The sequence below is a fragment of the Pavona decussata genome, unplaced genomic scaffold (assembly GCF_977016875.1).
Source record: "Pavona decussata unplaced genomic scaffold, jaPavDecu1.1 SCAFFOLD_88, whole genome shotgun sequence".
Taxonomy (NCBI): Eukaryota; Metazoa; Cnidaria; class Anthozoa; order Scleractinia; family Agariciidae; genus Pavona; species Pavona decussata.
The window spans coordinates 785463-810415 of NW_028145505.1; the positions used below are offsets into that span (position 1 = coordinate 785463).

Below are 24953 nucleotides of genomic sequence, written 5' to 3' on the forward strand. Positions count from 1 at the left end.
AACTTCAATTCATTTAAGGACGGTGCCTACTAACACTGAAGTATTTTTGCGCGGCTTATTACTATCCGGAAAAAGTAGATCTTAGCAAGGGCTATTGGGAGTTCAAAACGAAAATTGGGGGTAACCACGCATTTTTTTAGAGATAAACAAGCAACAATTCTTCTAAAAACGGCAGTAAAATACCAAGCAATGTATGGCGTTTCTTTCAAAATTGATGCTTTATTATCTTTGAAAAATGTATGGTTACCCGTTCTGCTTTCTCCGCATAGTTTTAAACCGCACAAAAATATCCCTGTATTAGTAGGTACCACCCATAGGAAACCCGAGTATCTCGAGATGCGCAGAACCTATGCGCAGTAAAAAAAAAAAGTAGGCAACGTCCTTAAAAAAAAGAAGCTACAAACTACGCTCTAGAAGGCTCCAAGATTGCCCACATTACCCTCAGCTATAAGAAGGGACAAGACATCTTGTTACAACTTATATTAATTAGGAAGCGTCTTCTGTGAACCAGCCCGGGTCTCCAATTGCTTAAGTGACTCAGTATATCAGTATATGTATCTGGTCACCAATCATCTTCTCTATGATGTCGTCTCTGAGAGGACTGTTGATATTCCGTGCTCTCATGATCAGACAGAGTCAGTCAAAATGAACGTTAAAAAGATTTTCTTATTTACTATCATTATTTATTCAGATTTATTTAGTTTTTGGAGTTCCTGGCTGGCCCGGTGCCCTATCCCACGTGAACAAGTGAAGGCCGTGCAAAATAGGACGATGGTGTCACATGACATTGGAACGCGCCATTTCTTCTGAAAAGCCGCCGTCTTGGACGTTCCAATTCGGTTCTCTGATACTAATCTCGTATCCAGATCTCGCTGCAGGTTTGGAAATGTGAAAATGTGAGGTACGACATTATTCTGAAACCTCTCGGGAAAACCATCAAAACTGATTCAAATTTGACAAAAACTACTTATAACCGTGCCAACGAAGAGATTGTATAGTCCCTTGGGCCAGCGGTTTGTCGCCTGTGGAGTCTGGGTACGATATTGATAGGGATCAGATACTCCAGTCAGTCACGCATACTTTGCGCAAAAGCAAGCGGAGGTCACGTTCTCACGTCGAACGCAAACGCAAGCGGAAAGAGATACGCACGCGCATTTCAGTATCCCAAGATGGTGGCAATCCAACCTCGTTCCCCCGCGGACGGCCCTGGAAATGAGGTTGAAGGCAATCCTGTTCCCAGAGTCCGTGTTAAGGTGGGGCTCTACCTGAATTTGAGTGAAATTTGAAGAGTTTTAAGAATGGATAGAAGAAAGAAAATGATTTTTGGAACACTAACAGACAGTCGACAACCACGCAAGAGCACCCCAGGTTGCTAGTGGACTAACTTGGTATCCGTCTATTAATTATTAACTACAAATTCTAATTTTAAAACTTCACTAAATCTTCAACATTCCTTATTTCTTTTAATTTTACCAATCCTTCAAGAAAAATTATTTCCTTCCAAATATACCTAAAAATCACCCAAAAATTCATAAAACACCCCAAATCATTAATTTGTGCTATGAATGGAGGGTTTTTGTATTGCTTGAAATGCAAACAAGATATTTTCATTTGACCGATTTTAAGCGGCGTGAAAATGGCTTTTAGGTGAACCCCCACCTTAAACTTGACCAGCAGTCGAGAAACTAGATTAAACCGTAGAGGCATGGAACGAGTATTTTTTATCTTGCGTTTGGGTCGCGTTTGGGTTTGCCTTTGCGTTGCCCCAGTTCAAACGTGTGTAATGCAATTGCTAACACAAACGGAAATGCAAGCGCAAGGAATTTAATAATAATAATGATGATGATGATGATGATGATGATGATGATAAAATCTTTGAACTCGGCGGGAATAGTAGGCTCGATTTCCGCCATCTCCCGGGTCCGGTTTCCCGAACAGCGGCTGGTAATTGAGCCTACAGGAATAGCGTTTCTATTCCAATTTTTAATTTTGATTTTATTTTTTTACGCTTTTGAAAACATACGTATGTAAATAAAAAGAAAGGTTGTTATCTGCACAAACTTCAACCTTATATTTTGCATGCATTGCGTGCCTATCTCAACGAAGACCCATGTTTCCTTGCGGCCGTCACTTTGCAATGGCGGATGTTAGCGACGCCGATTCCTGAAATACACAACTTTTAACTTTTCCTGAAGATAGTCACGGAACAAAATACGATCTGTTGTACACATTCCATTTATATCGACATATGGAAATGTATCAAGGCTGCACACCCGGTTTTCCACCCCTTCCGCAAGGCTGGGAGATGAAAGTCGACCCGTCTTCTGGAAAAGCGTTCTTTATCGACCATAAGACGAGAACTACTTCTTGGGACGATCCAAGGACGCAGAAAGCTTACACGGTGCGTTTGAACGTTTCATTGACATACTGCGCTTTTTAATAAGGGGAAATACATTCATTTCTACGCTGACGGAGGGGGATGGGTAATTATGTAGTAGTTTTAAATGTTGAAAAACATTACCGTGGATTTTTCATTCCATTCCCAAGGGTACTATACAGTAATACTGAAGCAAACAATCGCAATCCCAAATTTCGACATTTTAAGGGAAATCAACACGGAAATCTAGATTACGATCGTTAAAACTGTTGATTTAGTCACAATTTTGGATTTTTGCAGATGCAGATGCAAAATTCAATTGTAACTGCTTTAATTTGCACATAATAAGAAACAGAACCGCAAAAACATTAAGGTTTATAATCTTGAGTAGCATCTTTTGTGTTGGTTACAGTTTAACATTTTAAGGCCACATTTTCCAGTTGAGGAGAACAAGGTGATGGTGTCTGTGACAGTTCAAAAGTGTGGAAAGCAACTAATGCCAAGCTGAATTGTCTAAAGAAAATTTTGTTTATATTCAACTTCCAAATGTTATGTTCGTAAAAATACCCTCAGCAAGACCAAACAAAACCTGTTATGTCGCCTAAGTCTGCCAAAATGGTACAATTTCATATTTAATGTAGTTAAATGTTATCTAATTTCATTTCTTTATCCAAGCATAATTTTCAGTGAGTCACAATGATTCCGCTTGTTTGTTTAATTGCACTGTCACTATTTTGTATTCAATTCTGATCATTTTGGTTGTCTACACATCCTAACGATGTGCTTCTATCTATAGCAGCATCCTTGGGGACAGGCAGCAGACAAGAACCCTAAATTATGCAAACCACACTTTAATTAATTAAAGGGGAAGTATCACTAAAATTTGTTGTCATTTCAAAACCCAAAAATGTTTGTCTGCCAGCAGAAACAAAGAAAATATTTATTGTCAAGTTTGTTGTAAATAAAATTATTATGACCCCAGTAAAATAAAACTGTTAATTAGTGCGTCTGGCCAGAGACAAAGTAGGCCGGTATGGATTGAAGCTCAAAAAATGTTAGGCTAATGTTTTTCAAGTTCTCACATTTTGTTTCCTTTCAAGAATTGAGTTGATTTCTTTCCTCTTGTCATTCTAGAATTATTATTTGGCAGCTGATTGAAGGTCTTACATGTATTTCATCATCTTTAACAAAATATACCAAAAACCCCATGATATACAGTACTTCCCCTTTAATTTTGGTACTGGATTGAAACTTACTTTGCTCAGAAATATTATAAGTGAGCTGTACTTTTATATCTAAAGCTGGGAATGCCATCAAAGTTAAAAAACTGCCTGTGATTTTATTCACCAAGTCAGACTGTGCCTTGGTGTCAGAAAATAATAAATTATTATGACAGCAGACAAAGCTTCAAATCTGATTAAATCAGATTCTATATTTTTGTAATTTGCAGCTCCAGAAAATGTCCATACCTCCTCCACATGAAAGGGATGTTCTATAATATTCCCTCCCCCCACCCCTCTTGAAATTCCATTATTTAGCTTCATATTTTCCTTTATTTATTTTTTTTCCCTGTAAGGACCCCTCTGAAATTTCCATTCCTTTCTGTGAGGAGGGGGAAGGGATATGGATATTATCTGCAACTACGCATTACTATAAACAGACTTAAACAGTAGAGCCATCTCTTAGCCCTAGCTCCATACACCTACAGCTGTACATGAGTGTAACTGAAATAGATGGACAACATTCCAAACTACATGTACATTACTTTGCAATAAGCTGCTCACCACTGCAGCCATCAATGTTCAGCCAACAGCCCAAGATCACAAAGAGTGTAAGTTACACCTTCAAGGGGGCAGCGTGCCCAAGCAGTTTGGGCACTGAACTTGAAATTAGAAGTTGCCAGGTTCAAGTTCTGCTTTGGTCTCTAGCTGGACCTGCTTCTTAGTAGCCCTGAGTACCCATTCTCAACCACACTTGCAAATAGCCGACTGGTCTGCCTCCTTCCAGTTAGGATTTTTAATCATGTTATGTTGAATTTGTGAGGTTTAAGGACGGTACCTACTTATACAAACTGAGGTATTTCTGTGCAGTTCATGACTATGTGGGAAAGCAGATCTTAGTGAGAGCTGTTGGAATCCAAAAAGAAAATTGGGGTTGACCACACATTTGTAGAGATAATTAAGCCTCAAGAATTTTAAAAATTGCTAAAATACAAAGCATTGTATGGCATTTTCCCAAATTGAGGCTTAATTATCTCTAAAAAATGCATAGTTACCCCTACTTTTCTTTTTGGATTCTGATAACCCTTGCCAAGATCTGCTTTTACCATGTGGTTATAAACTGTGCAGAAATATCTCTGTTTTAGCAGGCACCGCCGTTAAGAAATCAGATTTTCTCAGACCATCTGAAGATGTGCAGAACAGATGTACAGTAGCAAAAGTAGGCACCATCCTTAAATGCTTGGCACGACTAGCATCTTGTGGTATAAACACTGACAAGCATAGTATAAAGGTTATTATCACCAAGTCATAGACTTGCTACAAGTCGACCTGTCGAGTCTCAGAGTAGAAAAGTCGATAGGAGCAAGCTTTTTAGGCTGGGAAGCGGTTGAGCGAGCGACGAAGGCGCAATACGGTCGACTTGTCTCGCTTGAAGGGTTTGCATTTGCGTTTCGCGCCAAATTGGCGAGTGGTGTGACTCGCATTTGGAAGAAGAGCATCTTTCAGTCATCGCTTTCGCAATCGACCCCATGTTGGAATTTCAACCGCAAGTCATGTTTCGTTGCTCATAATTACTTTTGAATGACAACTTAATCCCCGAGGGTCTCAAGGATCTACTCTGATTGCTCTAAGTGCAGCGACCCGTTTTGGGTCGCTAAAATTGGCGCCAATCAAGTATGAAAAGTCCTTCATCCTGCGCCATATTGAATAGGAGGAGAAGTCATTATTCATCTATTTACCTTAATACTTTGATTAGGTCTTTCAGTTTTCTAGTCTTGAAAGTATACAGCAAGACCATTTGTTTTTGTTTTGGTGTGAATCCTGGAAGATGCACTTATATTCTAAGCTTTGTACTGATGAGAACTGCAATCTCGTCTTAGAAAGGAGATCAGAATGATTGGCTAAGTAACCATGTTCTTCCTCTGATAGGTAACTGGATCACAGCCAGCCAGCCAGTCACCAGTGCAGCCATTCCAGATGCCGTCTCAAAATCCTGGTCAACATTACCAGACCCCAGCGTCAAGTTCCAACCAGCCATATCAAATGCCTCAACCAAGTTCAAGACAAACCTACCAGAGTGCTTCACCTGTTAGCCAACCCTATCAAACACCCCCTGGGCAGCCACAACAAATTCTACAGTCAGCAAGACAACTTTATGTAACAGCTGAAAGCGCTGGTGCTGGACAGCCATATCAAATGCAACAACCGGTGATCCCAGGTCAGTCTTACCAGGCAGTAGGATCAACTCCCAATCAACCATACCAGAGCTCTATGCTGCAGCCAAATTCAAGCCAAGCTTATCAAATGCCACCTGCAAGTACAAGCCAAGCTTACCAAATGCCATCTTCAAGTGCAAGCCAAGCTTACCAAATGCCACCTGCAAGTACAAGCCAAGCTTACCAAATGCCACAGGTTTACCAAGCTCCTGCCATGAACACAGTGGGGACCCCTGGTGGGGCTCTCCAAAATGTGCCACCATCCCCTGGTGTGCTTCAGCAAACAGCAACCATAGCTCCAGGCCAACCATTTCAAGGAATACCGCAACCTGGCATGCCATATCAGATGCCGCCATCAACCCCAGATCAGCCTTTTCAAGTAGGGGCTCTAATGCTTTGAACCCCTGCAAACAATATTTAGTTATCAGCTTGCATGCTCTCCTTGCTTAAAGGGAGGGGTTCACATTTCAGCACGTGTGCATGAATCTAAATGCCTTTTTTATCTTTAATATAAATATGATTCTACCCGTAATTTTCACCATCAAATCTTATCAACTTTATGGCCTTAAAAATCCCACTCACATGTACTTGTACTTCAGTAATCACATTCTATAATTAGTCCAAGCATAATGACTGATGACCAAAATTCACAGAAAATGCTAGTGGATTGTACTCATATTGTCAATATCGAATTTAGCATTGACCCGTTGGATATATTCCACTGTTGATGTGTTTACAGTTATTTGCATTCGAAATAACGCAATCACATGAAAAAAATTACCACCCGAGTTACCTATTCACTTCTGAATGTTTCATAAACAACAAATTAAATTAAACGGGCTTGAGTCATAGCGGGCAAGGCGAGAAAGTATTTGATTCATGGACATGCGCAGAACCGTGAACCTCTCCATTTAAACATCTTGTCTTTGGTGATCATTTTCATTTTTCCCTGATCATGATAAGAAATACATGTATATCATTTTGCCAGTTGAGCTCAAGAGGAAAACTCCTCCCAAAGCTCAATGTGTATTGCGCAATTCCAGAAAATATCCATACCGAACAACGGACGGCTTCCATGTTTTAACCCCCCCTTGCCTTCGGAAATTCCAAAATGCGTTACCCCTCCCCCCCCCCCATGCCCTCAGAATTCCATAATCTTGAACCCCCCTCCCCTTCAGAATTTCCAGTTTTTCTGGGAAGTACATTTTCGACTTAGCAACGCCTATGTGAACAAACGAACATGGGCTGTGATCTAGCGGCGCTAGGAGCAAGCTTTACTCTTCAGCGACAAGAAAAACCTACCGCTCGTCGCCAGGCTGTGGAAACTTCTTTTTAAGTCCGAATTTGGCTATAATAATAAACACCATTTACGGCAGTTTTACTCCTCTCTGTTTTCTTGTGCTGTTTTGACGTTTACAAAGCAAAATAGCTCAAATTCAGACAGTTAAAATCTTTCAGCGGTCAAATTTTCCGTCGAGTCTTGTGGCGTCCTTTTATACGTCATGTAGTGTGCATGAAAAGTGTTCTCAACCCATATGCCTCATGTAGTGTACATGAATTGTATCATGATCTATCGATGCTTGTCTTCTGCTTCCGCGGTCATACGTTCGTGGATAATTTTATTTACAAACTACAAAAGTCCACTACAATAGCGTTTTCAAGGAACTCACTCTACACTTTCTACTCCAGAAATCCCACCTGTGGAATTCTCCAGTGCCTTCGGATATCCAATCGTAAATACCCCCCCCCCCCCCATGCCCTCAGAATTCTATAATCGTGAACCCCCCTCCCCTTCGGAAATCCTAAAAGCCGTCCGTGGCATGGTATGGATATTTTCTGGAATCGCCCATTTTAAAGTGTAGTCTTTGATGCCATTGCCAAGTAGGTAGCAGTAGTAGTCCTTTGTACATGGATCATCCCTTTTTTATGTTGCCTTTCCTTAATATTAATTTTATTATATAATAGATCATAGGTTCAACTCCTGTTGAGAGAACTTGGATTTATTTTTCCTGAGTATGCCTGTGTCACTGATTGAATAATACATCATTTTTAATTATCTACCAGGCTTAAGACATATAATTATGTACCATCACATTTATTCTGTTGCACATACACCCTGTAAATTTATGCCACACATTGACATTCAAATCTTTGCGGATGCAGGATCAGTGTTCCAAACGCTCCAACTCTCAGAGTTGGAGAGTCAATGAAGAATTCTGAGGGGTCTATAGCTCTGGCTTTCTCCAAATCTTCTTCAGTACATGTATACCATTCATTTTGTCTGGTCAGGAAACAAGCTTTCTGGGGTTTTAACCTGTGACCCCTCTCTTATCTGGAACATTGCACATGAACCTAGTTTGATAGTTACAAATGTAGCCCATTGAGTCTCCTGTAGCTCAGTGGTAGAGCATGCAAACTAGTAATTGGAAGGTCATAGGTTTGACTTCTTTTGCAATAATGTGTGTGGTTTTTTTTTTCAAGTTGCCCGTGTCACTGACTAAATAATAAATCATTCTCAAAAATTACTGTTTCAATTTAATTATTCAGGTTCCAACTTCAAGTCCAGGGCAACCCATTGCAGATACAAGATCACTTCCTGGTCAAACCATGCAGGCACAAATTCCACCTTCACAGGCAAGCCAACCTTACCAAACGCCATCCTCAGTGTCTGGTCAGCTGTATCAGAGCCCTGGGGAAATACACCCATCATCTTCCCAGGTAACTCGTCAACCTTACCAACCACCGCCAAGTCCTGGCCAGGTGCCATTCCAATCTGCTGGACCAGTGTTTCCAACACCAGGACAAGTGACTCAGGCAGGATATCAGTCGCCAGGGCAACCATCCAGACACCCTTATCATGGACAGTCACATGCACCACAAGCAGAGAAGCCATACCATATGGATAATGTGCAAAGCACAGGACCAATGCTGGCAGCTGGTACTAACACCCCTCAACAAGTCCCTCCAGGACATTTCACAGGGAGTGGTCAACAACCCCAGCACGCCATGCCATCATCTCTGCCTCAGTCTCGCGGAATGCCACCTTCTAATCAGCTGCCGCAACAGTACCCAGGTTACCAAAACAACTACAGTTATTCCTCTCCTTCAGTACCAAACATGACAGGAAATAGGCCAGCAGCAGATAACCAGTCATACCAGACCTCACCAGCTGCTATGCCGCAAGCGTATAATCAACAGACAACAGATGGAAGACAACCCTCTTACACCTCATCTGTCCCTCCCCAACCATCCCCATGGGTGCCTCCATTTGCTAATCCAGCACCATCTGGCCACGTGACTAGTCCATACCAGTATGGTACTCAACAAGTATCGTACCCTCCAGAACAGTCTATTAATCGTCAGCCAGAGTCCCAAAATCTCCCATCGAGTTATCCAGCAGGGTCATACTCAAGTAGCTCTGGGTACCCAGTTCCTGGCCAGCCACAAGCAGTTGTGCTGAGTAGACAGCCTTATGCACAACCCCCATCACAAGTGTATGGACCCACTTACCACCAGCCTGGTCTAACTGAGCCTCGCACTCAGTATATACCTCGCAGATCTGCTTCATCAGATACAAAGATCAATTCAATCGACATCCTGCTTTGTCACGCAGAGGAATTGGAACCTAGGGTTTTGTCATTCAATGGTAGGAGAGGTACGTTAGATTTCATATATGTATATATGAAACACTTAGAACCAGTGGGTCAGTGTTGATATCATGTTGAAAACTCAGTGTCACTTCCCTTAAGTTTTATCGAACTTGTACAAATCTCAAGAGTCCTCTAAAAAGGTTTCTGTGTACTCTTGACTCTGCTTTAGTGCATCCATCAACCTCTCCCCTGGCGTATTTTTATTTACTTTTTCCCAGTTATTACATTAGGTCTATCCAACCATACCCCTAAGTACATGTATGTGTTTAACGATTATCCATTCATACAAAGACGTTAAAGATGAGACATCAACAGTAACTGGATTCTTTTGACTGTTATCAAGCTTTTTGGAAACAAAAATTGCCAAGTTAAATGTCTGAGTGTATACCCTCATCTGATTACTCAATTTTTTGTCTTTTCCAGGTGACAGAGAATTTATATATTTAGATGAGCAACTTACAAAATTAATTTTGGAACTTGACAAAGTTCAAACAGATGGATTAGAAGAAATCCGTGTGGCACGCAAGTCTGCGGTACAGAGGATACAGTTCTTAATCAACAGTTTGGAGTCTAAAGTTTGAACGACGGTAATGAGTGATGAACCACTGTTCCAGAGAAGTAAATGTGTGGTAGTAATAGTCATCAAGTAAATAATTCATAGGGTATAATTAACAATTATTCCACAAGTGCGCATTGGATATGGGATGATAGATAACCAACGAGGCGCACAAAAAAGTTGGTGATAATCATCTTATGTCCAACAAGTGTGACCGTAATAGTTTTATTGAAAACAACCAAGAAATATTGCTAGATCTAAACGATATTGCTTTACAAGAACAACCAGAAGACAACTTAATGGTCGCTGTTTCTCTGGCATGGTATAATGGCTGAAATACCATGGTCGCCAAGGCAATCAATCCCTGGAATTGCATTATACAATGATCCAGTTTTTAATAATGATAGTTATATATTCTTAAATCAATTTATTTTATTATTATATTGCATTCAAAAAAATTAGTGCATTCTGCTTTTTCTAAAAATAACTTTCCTCTGCACATGCAGAAGTACTGCATTTCTCCTTCTGAAGTTCCAGCATTGAATTGAATATTGACATCATGCAACTACATGTAATAGGCCGGAATTGAAATGTTCAGTAGAGGTGTTTACTGCCAATGTATTCATGCAGTGCAGTGTTCAACTCGGAGGCTCAAAAAGTGGTGTGGGTGTCAAGTGGGAAATATTCCTACTTATCTGAAGAGGTGCAGACTTTTTCGCTGCTTTCAGTTAAGGATACCATTGAATTGCATAATTTAGGCGAGGTTAAACTTGAGACAGTGCTGGCCAGCGGTTTACTACATTAAGTTATGCGGGGTGGTCTGAGGGTTTTCGCAGGGCCTCAGTAACATTACAGCTCTCCTGTTGATTTCAAGACATTTTGCTGGTGTTGTGTTGCGTGTGCAGTTGTGGAAAAAGCTTTTGCTCCCATCCCTCCCCTCCCACTAGGTGAGTATTGGTAAATATTTAATTTTCCACTGAGTATTCAGTGTGACGTGCCTGGTGGATGACGCTCACAGGGTTGTCATGGTTACCTTCTGCACTCGCTGGCTTCCAGCCTGTCAGCCCCCATTTTAGACACATTGGGAGTAAAAGGATAAATCAATAAAGGAGGAAAAGAATAAATTAAGAGAGGGAGAAATGCAGTGACTGTTAAAAATTTAATTCAGTAAAATAGTTATAATTATGAATGTAACATTTTCAATTAGTAGTATATATTATTTTATTGGTGTTGCAAGAGAACTTAGTGAAAGTAGTGAACTGTAACAAGTTTAGTACAAGTTTTTTTTTAGTCAAGCAGTGGCAAGTTCCAAATTGTCCTTAGTTTTCATTTATATCTATATTTTGTTTTATAATGGTAAGAAAGCTTGCAGGGGCTTAAGGGGGCACGGCAAAACAAAGTTCAATAAACGCGATGCAAATATAAGCTCAAGTAGAAGTAAAATAAACCCATTAATAAATTATACTCTAGTCATGCAAAGGTGATCGGGGTTTAAAGGCACTGTTAATGCGCATGTCGTCTTTTGCTTATGCTTATCCCATTTGCAAACATTCTGACAAATGCTTGTGTGTAAACCACCCTAAAATTCACTAGTAGAAGCCATTAAGGTGTCTGTAGTCACTGGAAAAGCATAGCTCGATTGCAAAGCAAGTTGAATGGAGCAATGCATTCTCTCAGACTATGTATAAAACACTTTAAACTGCCCCAAACATTTTTGAGTTTGTTTTTTGGTCACGGAGCTTCAATTCTGAGGACTGTAGAAAGAATGTTACTAGTCTTTCCGCATTCATTACAGATGCTTATTTTGGTGTATCTTAAATTTAAATATACGTAGCATAATTTTATTATTAAAGCCTCAGTTAGAACAATATTATGACATTTTCAAGTTAAGTTTCATCTTTAAGAGAAAACGGTTGCTGTATGTAGTATTACGCAGACTAGACTAAGTATACTAGTTAAAAATTGAAAAGAATGGCAACAAGGTCCTGGAGGCCATACTATTATGACGCAAATAAAATATTTTATATTCTGTTTCACATGTGGAGAGTCTGTTGCACACGTGTGCTATGGTGGAGACTTCATATCCCGTACCTCCATGCTTAGGCAATTAGTTGTTTCCAAAAGAGGATCAAATGACTTCTTTCGTCACATTCCAGCCGGGTGGGGGTGGGGGGAGGTACTAGCGTGGGGTCCCAAGTGCCCATGCTGTCTTTGAATATTTATTACTTTTTAAATACGGAAACAAACATCCCCGAAACTTGGTGACTTCTCTTAAATTTATTTGGCAACAATCTGGTGTAATATTGATTGGTCACGCTTCTTTGACAGCCCATCTTTTTTTCCAAATTTGGATTTTACCTTTTCATGGAAAATTTTAAAAGTTTGCTCTCATAACGTTTACATTTATTTATTTATTTTATTTATTTATAAACTTCGCCAGAGGAGAAAAAAAACAAAATGAAAAACCTCTGACAGGAGAGAACTCACAGAACGATATGTTCCAATAACGAGACCCCTTTTTACACCATTTGATTCTTTGTGTATCGCTTGAGAGTAGATTTGCAAGCAGTTGCCGAATTGTTTTGCAACTGCTTCTCATTGGTTGAGAAAACAGGATGAGTTTCGCTAACCTTTCACAGAGCGTAAAAATGCAAGACCAAAGCGAGTGCGGTGAATCACTTCGGATGCTCAATTGAAAACCACTTTATTTTATCCCTCATGAAAGTTGACCATAAATCAACGGTAACAGCAAATAGCATAGAAGGAAAACCAACATCATAGATTCAACTAATCGTTATAGATTTACCTCCCCGGCGTTTATGGTAACGACAGGTATTGGACTACCCCACAGTAGTATTTGCACCAAAGTCAAACCACAATAAAGATGTCCTTGGAAATTTAAAGAAATAACTGTACTGACGGAACTCGATTTCTGTAGATCTATTCTGAGACTGATTGTATAGAAAGTGCGCAGAAACCTACAATGATAAAGCAAGCAGCATCACTCCAATATTTCCCGGGATTTTCTTGATTTTGTGATTTATCCTTGTCCTTATCCTTGAACAAAAACTTAAAAATCTCTGTAACAAGAATAGATATTCAAAAAAACAAAAAAAGAAGGAAAACACCATCCTTCTTCTCTTTAAAAGGCCTTAGAAATAAGCATAAATTATTTTTCACTTCATATGCATTTTCCGAATACAGAGGTATTTTTATGTATTTAATGACTATGTGGAAAAAAACACGTCTTATATTAAGGGCTATTTGAATGCAAGAAAACATTGAGGTTAACCACGCGTATTTCAGTGATAAATGAAGCAATAATAAGTCTAGACGCTTTAAAATATGAAGCAATGTAAGACATTGTTTCTTGTTAATCAATCAATCACAACCTCTATTTAGACACGATAAGGATTAAAACTAGGTAGCTTGTGTGGTCGTGTATAAACAAACCCAGCTCATTAAAAAAAAAGATGTAAGTGCACAAATGTTTCGACTAAGGTAAGTCACTGAAAGCGCTAAAGATCTAGACTAAAATATCCTCAATCAAAACATCTAAAACTACTAACTGTGCAAGTCAATTATTGTATTAAATTGTATAATTGTAATGTGTATCAGTCTTCTTCCTCGCGTTTTAGCCATATAAAGTGTCCAATTTAACTTCCGGTCGGGTACAAGACCGCGCAAGACGGGAGACTGGGGATAGCAGGGCTGCGACTTCAAGATAGAAACGCTAGTCTAGAAAATTCCCTATTCCTCTGTTGTTTTCCGTGCATAGAGGAAGAAAACTGTGTGAACCAAAATATGAAAGACTGTAGAATACTCGAAAACCGCTTAAAATATTGCTCATTTCACTTTTTAAATTTTTGTCAAAAATATATATAACGGAAAAGGCTGGAAATAGCATTCACTACCATTTTGTTTTCAAACTTCCTTGGAGGATGCGAGGTACACCCCCTGAGCTACCTACCTCTTTGAACATATAAACACTACAAAATGGTCAGCTACGCCCCTGAACAAATATCTCGGCTAACTCGCACCGATTAAGTCTAAAAGTTTGAAAGCAATTTGAAATTTACCGGCCAGTTGTACAATTTTACCAGACATTAGTTGCGTAATTCTGTCGTTTCATTTTCTTGATCACTCAGCTATCAATCTAATCACTTTGATTGCATTCCATTGATCAATTCCTATGTGAACGTCTGCTAACATTTTGTGTAATTTGTATATTTGTATATAATTTTTTTTTTCATATCAACGAATGACGTGTAAGCTCGACTCGCCTCAAATTGCCTCAGTTTATGTAAAGTCGTTTAACTGATGTCATTCCGCCGACAGATCCAAATTAAAAAAAAAATAAAATGATAACTTCTCCGAAACACATGTCACGAACTTAACATTTAAGTACAGGTCATGACTAGCAGAAAATTGTCGTAATATTTAGGTTCTTTACGATAATTTTCTCTTTCTTGCTTGCACTCAATTATATGTTAAGTTCGCAAGCTGTGATTTGCGGAGTATATAGTTATCATTTTGGATTTTTGGATTTTTTTTTGCATATAAATCAAAGCGTGTTTAGTGTTTGTCAAAGTTTTCTACAAAGGGATCCCTTTTAAAAATTGAGATTAAAAGTCTATTTTCCCCATGGACCAGTCTTTTCATAGCGGTTAACAAAGTAATCAAATTAATTGCATTGAGTTGCTTATACGTGATGGAATTGCTCTGATCTGATTGGCTTGGAGTGCTCAAGCGTATCACTAATTCGGTCTAAAATATTTCTCTTATCACTCTTGGCGTCTTTGATGATCCTTCCTCGGACTGGCAAGTTCACATCAGTAAAAGGGTCCGTACAATTAGTTTTTTAAGCTGTGAAGAACTAGTTTATTTATGTTCCTCGATTTTAAGTAACCAATACCACTGTGATGATCTGCCCGTATAAGATAAACATTAATCGAGGTGGATTTCGCTGCTAGCTTTTGGGACGGTCAAAGTAGTTTTCAGTAACCGCGCAAAATGCGCGCCCAATTAGCATTTATCAAAAGGTTGGGATAAAATATAATGCAACGTAAACTTAAAATATAAATTATAAGCTCACTCTGAAATAAGGAATTCGTGCTTCTTCAGGTGTGCTTTCCTTATATTCGGTAAAGTGGCTTTAGTTGGTTATACGAATTTAAAAATGGATTTATAAGCGCGGGCAGAATGCGCGCCAAAATGGCATCAATTGACAAAAGATTGGAGCTAAAATACTGTCATAATTATATGAAATTTAATGATCGCTACACATTCTAGAACTCTTCACTCGTTTTATGATTTCCTCGGAAGAAATACTAAATAACATTAATTATTTTGACGCCTAAGAGGTTAAGAACTGCATGCATTCTGCTACAAAATTAACAAAGTTAAAATTTAAACAATCATACGAGCATTTGGTACCATGTTAATAATGGTAATTGAACTGAGTGGAGTGCAATTTGGTCTGAAATCATACGCGTGATTTCAAAATGCGCGCGAGTTTGATTTGAAATCACAAGTACATGTATAATTTCAGACCAAAATTGCACGACACGAAGTTCAATTACCACTTAATTACATCCATTTTGAAATCACAGAGTATTATTGTCAATATTAATATTCTATTTGTGTTACTTCATTTCCATTTTGATGGGCTAAAGAAAGGATGCGATTTAGAGCAAAAAATGGTGCAATTTGGGAATAAATTGCACCATTTTGGACCAATCAGATTCCAAGGATCACCAGTGATTTCAAAATGGATGTAATTAAGCTTACAACTCAATGGCACAACAATGAATTTATAAGCGCACGCAGAATGCGCGCCAAATGGCATCAGTAGACAAAAGATTCAAATTAAAATATTGTCATAATCATATGACATCGAAAGATTGCTACGCATTCTGGATCTCTTCACTCGCCTTAGAAGAAATACTAAATGACATTAATTATTTTGACGCCTAACAGGTTAAGAACTGCAAACATTCTGTTAAAAAATTAGAAAGGTTAAAATTTTAAACAGTTATACAAGCATTTGGTACCATGTTAAGCTTACAACACAATGGTACAACAGAAAGGTGACTTAATAAAAGGTTGAACTGAATTCCGAAGCGATTTTGCTTTCGTAGTCGAAGTTTGAGACGCGCAAAATGAGTGCCAAAATTATTCCACTTCAACAAAACTAACTGCAAACGCGCCGACCTCCCTAAAGGATTACATGTATAAATATATTTGAAAACTGTGCAGCTGAATATAAATGAAGCCATTTATAATTACTACCACGCAGTATGCCAAGTGAGTTGGCTATTGAATGTGTACTAAAGAGGACGATATTGTTGCTGCCGCTTATGGTATTGGGCTAGACTGCATTTCCGTAATTTCTTTGTTACGATGCATATGGTGATTATATCGCGTTTGTAAATACCGCCTCGGCCTTTTGTTGACCTTCTACAAAGTATTTTTTTAAACGCACCCTCCCTGGACAGCTCCAGATAATTGTTGTTTGACCTGGATGCGAGCTGTCAATGAAGTGATTAGTTGCAGTCGTGGGTGATAAAATTTTCTAAGCAGGCAGAGTTACTAACAGGTTATCAAGTATGCTCTGAAAAAGCTTGCTTTGCTTGTTTGTGCGAATTGTTCAAAGGTCGTTGTTTAGTACAAGTTTCTTTCTCTACTGCTTGCTATGAAATATTACAGTTTTTTTTTTCATTTGTTACTCCAGGATATGTTTGAAGTCTGTTTTATTGTTAGTCTAGCTTGTAGTGTAATCATAGCCCAAGGAGGGGTGGGTGGGTACTCCCCTATGTAATCTATATAGAGGCCTAGAACCCCTCCCCAAAACGGGAATAAGTGAAGGCTCCTTCTTTAAAGGATGCTGAAAGATTAAAAAAAAACAATGATGCACCGAATTAGGTATGCGCAAAAATAATAAATAAATCAATTAATTAATTAATTAATATATAAAATAAAGAACGATAAAACATTATTGGCCAGTTATTCAAACAGAGTCTAACTTGGGCCGCGGCTTGAGACAATCTGTGGGCCTCCAAATCTGTTGATAAGTGGTTTATTTTAAGTAGACAAATAGTTTTCTAGTCTGGCAGGCGCGTAGGTGGGGGGGTTCGACGGGTTCGAACGAACCCCCTTTACAGATCAGTAATGGCGGAAGGAAAAGCACAATGAGGAGGTTGAACAACTACATGAGGTGTACCATGCGAGAGAGTAGAATGTTCGCCCTGGTTCTAATGCATATCAAATATGATGTGCCTGTCAATCTTGACGAGATAGTCAATTTGTTCGAAGGCCTACACCCGAAAATGATGCAGTTTACCAGCCTGGTGTATGACTATCAGCAGATCGAATAGCTATCAGAACTCGACAGGGCGCGGAATGTACATTGAACTTTCTTGTTTAAGTTGAAACAATTGTGCCGTAGAAATGATGTATATAGCTCAAAAAGTTGCTGTAAAAGAAATTTGTGATTTGCCTAAAATGGGTCTCAAAATGCAGGAAATGAGGTTTCTGAGAACCTAGATTTTCAATCCCCCCCCCCCCCCCCCCCAGTAAGAGCGCCGGAGGCGCTCAGCAACATTTGGGGCTCAACGAACACCCCTATCTAACCCTTACCTACGCGCCTGTCTGGGATGCAAGCCTCCTTGCTACCGTCAGCAGCAGCCAATGTTTAGATATGATTGGTGGTTAAATTAAGAACGGCTTAGAACGTCTAAACCGTCTAAACTATATATTAATAACCGACTGTATACATATCTGTACTAACAGCTTTCGATTCGGTCACGTGACTTATGAAATCGTCACATTGAAATTGATATGAGTGATATATTATGGCAATTATGCCAACTTCCTTGGTTTAAAATTGATTATTAACTTATTTAAAATTTGCCTTTTTTAGGAGCAAATATTTCTGGGAAGGTTCTTATTATAATTATGTATTCCTCGTAAAATTATTACTATTGCTTTTACATTATTGCGATCATCAATATCTTTACTTTTCAGTTGCGGTGTCAATCAGCAAATGCAAAAGATGTATCTGGCAATTGTTGTGCTTTCGTGCTTTGCTTTCAACGTGGTCCACGTTAGCGGAGGTAAGAAACATATTTTAAGTTTTATTGATATGTGCAAGATTTTGAATGTTGTTCCCCGAGGCCATTTTGTTGACAGTCTGAAAAAGCGTGGCTAGTACAGTTTATTCAACCGGCTTACTCGGTGTAGTAAGCAACAAATCTATTACAATAATATATTTCAAAATTTTCTCTTATCTACTTTTATTACCGACTGAGCGAAAGAAGTGACACAACAACAACAACGACAACAACAATTTATTTCACAGATTCAGATTATATAAAGGGCTTGTCCCGCAAATAGCCACAAAGCTAGTCGAGGCGGGACAAGACGAGCACGAGAACATAATGGAAAAAAATTACAATAAATTACAAACATGCTGCAAAACGGAAAAGGACACGACAAATGTAGAATATCTCTCGTTGTTCCTTCCCTCTCAAAATTCATTGTCTGCGCTACCAGATCACGAAATTCATGTGGAAGAATTGGTATCCTTTTTTCAACACTGTAAATGTATTTTTCTCACTTGGCAACATTTGTTTTCCTCGAAATCATCAGATAATCTTAAAATCTTTTCAAGACCCATAACAGAACAACTACTCTAGCTGTCCTGAAAACACCAAGTCTTCCTAAAATGTTGTTTAGCCCTTTAACCGTTCTGTGGGCCCTCCCGTTATGCACTGAAGCACAACAGTCGCTTTGTTATTCCTACACAAAAGACTAGCTTCATTATAAGATCCTGTAACGATAAAGCATATTTGTAGATTTTTTGTATTTTTCGATCGTTTGTATATTTTTATTAATTATTCATATTTCGTATTTTAGACTCTTATCTATTCTGATACTTGCATATTCAGTTTTGTACGTAATTCATCTTTTAGGCCGTCAAATATTTTATCAATAAACTATTAAATTATCTATCTAACCCCTAATATCAAAGAACAAATTCTTCTGTCTTGTGCCTTATAAATTGATGGGGAGAACTAGTTATTAAAATAACAAAAAAATTCACATTGGGTGATCATGTCCTTACAATTATAATTTATTATAAGAGAAAACACTTTTTACAATATTAGCTACCTACAATATTAGCAAGGGCTATTTGAGGTGACCTCAGGGCTCGGATAAGCATTGATATTATCAGGAGAAAGTTGATGCTGATCATAAATGATACGACAATTGGCTATTCAAATTTCAAATTTTAATTGTTTTAAAAGTACACGGAAACTCAATGGAATCTGCTCAATATGTTAAATAGCCAATTTTCATTTACTTTGTAAAAGAAAACAAATTAGAGGTCATAAATAGCCCACTGCACCAGTATTACTAATGAATTTATTCCCTTCGACGTTAGGAGAACGCTTACTGTTCGCGTCGCCCTCCCCTGGATGCTGCGCTTTTTCAGGATTTGGCCGCCATCTTGGACTGGCTGACCACTCGCCTCCATTTCATGCGAGGGTCTCAAGTCCATGGAGTAGCCAACTACAACTGTTCAGCATTTTAGGCTCAAAATTGAGTGGTGAAATAATATTTCACTAGAGATCGAAGGCACTCTACTATTTCATTATTATAACAAGTTACTTATTAATATTAATTGCTTATCAGTGTTGGCTAATGGCTTTAACAAAAACGTGTATTTGCAGCCCCAGAAGAAAGACTTTCTTGTCCATACTGCTTTGGAAACGGGGAGAACCCATCCGATGGTCAATACAAATGTGACTCTCGTGCCACAACTAGGCAGTGTTCTCTGAAAATGGTAGAGCCAGTTTGTGTAACCTACAGTAATCATGGGTATTTTAGTCGTTCTTGTCTCTCCAAAGAGGAATATAACAGACGCGCTAAACGATGTGAGAATGGTAACTGTGCCATGGCCATGTGCAAAGATTCTGGATGCAAAGCTACAGGTATGGTTACAATCACTTTTATAACATAGCTAATAAATTCGTGTGATCAAATTCAATTCTGCAAGCGAGCTTCATATTCCCATTGTGCACGCTGATAACGTCAGCAAACAAATGCCTCGAGAAAACAGTTTTCTGCGTGAGAGATTTCGGCATTTTGCATTCAAAAACGGGGGGAGACTTCAGACGAGACGAGGCGACAACTGAGACGAAATCGTTGAGGCGTAGCAAGATGTTTTTCTGAAACAAAAGAAACAACGCATTGAATCGCAGGAGAGAGAGCACTCACTCACTCTCCGAACTTGCCGCGTGCTTCATATCTCGATGAACGCATACTGATATATGAATCAATTGTTAGTTCTTCCCTATTATCATTACACAGGCAAAGCCAACGCGCGACTCGTCTCAGTAAATTAAGTCGGAATAAATAATAGCAATATGCAGGTTTCTTTTGCGATGTGTTAACAAGTTCTTTTTGTTTACGGAGAAGAAAAGATGTCACTGAAATCTATTCAGCATGGGCTTTTCTGAACCATCCCTTTCCCCTAACGTTAGGAACATGACCATGAATGGCAATAAAACATTGAAGGTATATAATACGTTAAAAAAAAAATTTCCTCTGGGGTTTGCAAAGTTAATAGATGACTTCACATCGCATGGCAATCAACTCCTTTGAATAAATAGATCTCAAATTAAAAAAGAAAAAAAACAAGGCTGTCAAATTATTATTGGAATGACAACGTCAAACCACATAATAAATTACTTGTTAGTAAGTAAGTAAGTAAGTAAGTAAGTAAGTAAGTAAGTAAGTAAGTAAGTAAGTAAGTAAGTAAGTAAGTAAGTAAGTAAGTAAGTAAGTAAGTAAGTAAAAGTATAAATAAATAAATAAATAAATAAATAAATAAATTAATTAATTAATTAATCAAATAAATGACTGTTACGGCGTATTTCCTTCCCTCGCAGTGCCAATGCCATTTTCATGCCAAGTTTGTGAGGGCCAACAAGATAGTGACTGTGAAAACAGCATCCGCATGAAGGAGTGCAAGACCTACTCGGGAGAGTTCATCAAAGACCCAGACCCAAGATGAATGATGGCCGCTTCTTTGAGCGTTTTTGTTCGTCCCGGGAGGAATACAATAACGAAAAATCTGATTGTGAAGAAGACGGCGACTGTGCTGTTGTAATGTGCGAGGAATTGGGTTGCAAAGCAGAGTTCTCTGGTTCAGGTATTACGACTTTTTTGAGATGAAGCGATTTATCGAAAGTAACTCGCATATTTATAAGATTGACTTTTGTTATTAAATTAATCTTAGCCAAGAATCTTGCAGTTCTGAGGAAATGCCAAGGAAAGATGGACTGTCTTGTATACGAGATGCTCCTGATTAAGAAGTACAGACCAAGTCTTAATATCCAATCAGACTCAATACGTGCTAAATTATTCACTTGACTTTGGTTTTCCTTTGTGTGAGGTCACTTGATGATTCACTGGCTCAGAACAATAGATTATTGTTTTCAGTTTAGTTTTGTCTACTTACTTATGTAAATTTTCTTCATTTTCTTCATAATGATGACAGGATGTCATCGAAACGTCGAAATCTCTCTGCGATAGTTTTTCTGATTAACTCGCATATTCTCTGGTTAATTTCCTTTCAATTGAGAAGTGAGATTTGTCAGCAAATCTCGCCACCCCACTTTCTCAATCAGTGAGAGACAGAACCAAACCCAATCGTAAATTCTTTATATGTTTTTGCTACAAAAATTTCCTTCCTTTGAATGTTTTGGTTTGAGATTTGTCAACGTGATTTAATTTGCATATTATTGGCGGAAAAACATGGCTGTGACGTTATGGTCACGTCGCACGTGTTGGATGTTTGATCAAACATTGTTTCATTGTTTACCCACCCCATTTTTTACGCGAAAACCACGATGTCGCGTTACAGTAAATTTGGTATAGGTTCCATAGGGATTTTTGGTTGATTTTTGGTAACTACAGATCCAACTAGACTTCCTTTATAGTCGCATTGCCATTAATCAGTTTTTCATAAACGACTTATTACATTCAATGTTGTTGTATAAGATATCGTAACGAAAAGATCGCTATGACGATGTGTTACCTATTAATTCTTTAAACTCGATAATTAAAATCTCTTCACCCATTTGCGACGGGTCAGAAAACGTCATGTGACTTAATACACCCCAACAAAAACAGGCAACTCCAGTATCATGTGTAGTATCCCATCCTTTCAAACTGGGTCGCGTCAATGCCATGGAAGACATTCTCGGAGAAGTGAAGGTCTTCTTTCTGTAAGCTGAAACGGAGGAGGTACATCAATATACCTGTAGAAAGCGGAGCTGAAAAAAGACTCTTTTTGCAAAACGATTGAAAAATCATAGTCTATACCTGGCTTTCGAATACTAGGCAGATAGACCTTTTTCACTCGGCCGCCAAGTTTGGTCTCAAGGCATTGAAAAGCTTGTTTACGCACGGCTAGCCTCGACAAGACGCCTATTCAGTGCGAGGCTTGCCGTGCAAAAACAAAGCTCTTTAGTCTTCTGAGACTCAATATGGCCGCCGTGTGATAAACCTCTATTCTTATTGTTTGAAGCTCGCAGTTTTCTGAGAACGTGGTAGATATACTCGTACTTATATTCCTACTCAAAAAGAGTAATGAAGGAGTCACAGGTAAATCAGGAAGAACCGAGGACGTAATTGAGTATTTTTCTGCTTTCGCGCGTGATTAAAGGCTGATACAGAGTTAACAAAACAAATCTTTAGATTTATATTTCTTAAATCGGATAGAGATTGGTTAGACTTTGAAATCACTGCGGAATGAAACCTTATCAAACGCTCGATCGATCGATTGATCCTAGTTCTGATTTTCTAATGCAGACTGTAAGTAGAATAACAAAAGAAACGTGTAAGAATATAGCTTGGAGTAATAAATTCTGACCTGGAAGTCAGTGTCAGAAAACAAATAAACCAATTAATATAAATCTGGATTTAAAACATACAACAGTGCTTTTTACTCGACATAATCTGTTTTTCCTCCTCGCTGTCTTTCGTGAACGAATGCTCAATAGCCACATCAATGAGCCAGAGCAGGGTCCCCTCGTCTTGGTAGCTTAGAATACGACGGAAAAGAACACTTCGCTGACGGGCAATATGATTAGGGTGGCCGTTGAATAATGCAAGGACCACTTGTACAAAAAGTAGCAAAGTGCAGCCAGATCTTTGTGAAGATCAGGATCAGCAATGTCGAATAAAACGTAAAATCAAATGCAAGGCTGATAGGACAAAAATAAAAATGATCATTTCATTGCCCAATATTTCGGTTAGACAATACAAACCTTCTTCAGGAGATGTAAAAAGCTATGCAAAAATTGGATACAAGCGGTTACTATATTTAAAATGATACTAATGAGAAGTTGAGATATGATTAGAGCGAATTTCAATTCATGCAGTGCCATAAAAACAAAATCGTTGAAAGTAATTACTCTTGCCTCTCGTATTCATGATTAGCAAGCACTAGTTTACTCTCATGCAATTTATGCTAAGAAAGTTTTTCAAAATCTTAACATTAAATCAATTAACAGTGGTCTTATATTTCTCATTACAGAATAAAGGAAACATGTGTCCAACAGTTTGAACTCCCAAACGCCTGTGACGAGAAAAGTTTTTAAAGCCGAAACGTGGATTGTGTGTGAAAAGCAGCAATTGTGATAATCTTGTGGTGTGTGCGAAAATGTTATCTTTTTTATATTTGTACTTACAAATAAAAGGAATGTAACACCCTAAATGTTTCTGTTTAATTGAAGATTTTGTCTCTTTTGGGATACTTGAAGAAAGTCCTTTGACATTATTTTTCCTGTGCAACTGTCGTCCCTCACGGGTTAAGATATGGAAAGCAACAATCTGGTGTAACCGTGAACAACATGGTGTATGGCTGGTAGGGCTGAGCGAACGATTTTACCTTAGGACGGATTAGAAAAAACTAGTAACATTGGACGGGACGCAAGGTCCAACGGGCCGAAATCATAGGGAACTAAAACAAACGCCAAAGGGAAATAGTTGACGCCTTGCTAGAAGGCTCAGGTCGCATGAGGTAGGGGGGATGTATTGCGCGACACATTTTTTTTTAATAAGAACCTCTTGTATAAGAACATAAACTAAAATTTAAGAACATAGTAAGAACAAATGTTTTTAAATACGGATAAAGTAATACATGTAACACACAATTACCCTCCTTCCGGTCTAAATAGGGTTGAAAACTATGGAAAATTTGAATTAAACTGTCAAAAATACTGGAAAATGATTTACTTGAAAATTCGTGTATGTATTTTTCGTATCACATAATAGGCAGAGAATGAATCGCTGTCCAATCTAATGCGTTTTCGTTTGGAAAGGCATACATGCATTTCGATACATTTACGCCTTCTGTCCACACTAAAACGCTGAGCGTTTTCAATAAAAAACGCACCGTTTTGAAAACACTCTCGAAAGTGGATACAAATAAAATCGCATACAAATCAGAACTATTGTGGGCAGTCGAAAACGAATCGATTTGAAAACGCTGACGTCACCCGCATCATTTGAGTCGTACCCAGGCTTTGCATCCTTTGGAAATCAAACGTGGCGGATGAAAGAATACTTTCCCAATGCTACAAGCATATTTCGTAGCCTCAGGTTTTGAGCTTAAACTTGTTCTATTCAACCTTATCTTGTTTTTTCATCGGAGTAGAACATCTGTTGTAAGGGCATTGGCTCTTTGAAGATTTCCTATTATAGTGCAGAAACACCATATCGAAGAACAACAAGCCATTTTTGATGCGAGCCAAAGCGAAGTTATCTACAGTTTTGAAACTCGCACTGGCGGGAAATGCCGAAAATATCACAGTCGACCCAGCGGCAAAATGAGTGCGCGTGCTCGTCACGCGTGAGCAA

General features: G+C 38.6%; 2 protein-coding genes across 6 annotated transcripts; both read left to right on the top strand.

The window, feature by feature from the left end:
• The first annotated feature begins 2130 nt into the window (after positions 1-2130).
• Positions 2131-12055, top strand: LOC146474582 (uncharacterized). Of its 5 annotated transcripts, none has more exons than XM_085116902.1 (5): positions 2131-2401; positions 5527-5884; positions 5984-6192; positions 8361-9468; positions 9887-12055. In XM_085116902.1, the coding sequence occupies exons 1-5, from the start codon at positions 2249-2251 to the stop codon at positions 10042-10044; spliced, it is 1986 nt and encodes a 661-aa protein (XP_084973028.1). In that variant the 5' UTR covers positions 2131-2248; the 3' UTR covers positions 10045-12055. The 5 variants fall into 5 exon arrangements, with proteins under 5 accessions (XP_084973028.1, XP_084973030.1, XP_084973027.1 ...); XM_085116904.1 differs by having other exon boundaries at positions 5984-6009; XM_085116901.1 differs by having other exon boundaries at positions 5527-6192.
• A 2225-nt stretch (positions 12056-14280) lies between these two features.
• Positions 14281-23808, top strand: LOC146474583 (uncharacterized). Its single transcript, XM_085116880.1, has 5 exons — positions 14281-14862; positions 18045-18133; positions 19754-20014; positions 20975-21237; positions 23629-23808. The coding sequence occupies exons 1-4, from the start codon at positions 14822-14824 to the stop codon at positions 21097-21099; spliced, it is 516 nt and encodes a 171-aa protein (XP_084973006.1). The 5' UTR covers positions 14281-14821; the 3' UTR covers positions 21100-21237; positions 23629-23808.
• Positions 23809-24953: the final 1145 nt, after the last annotated feature.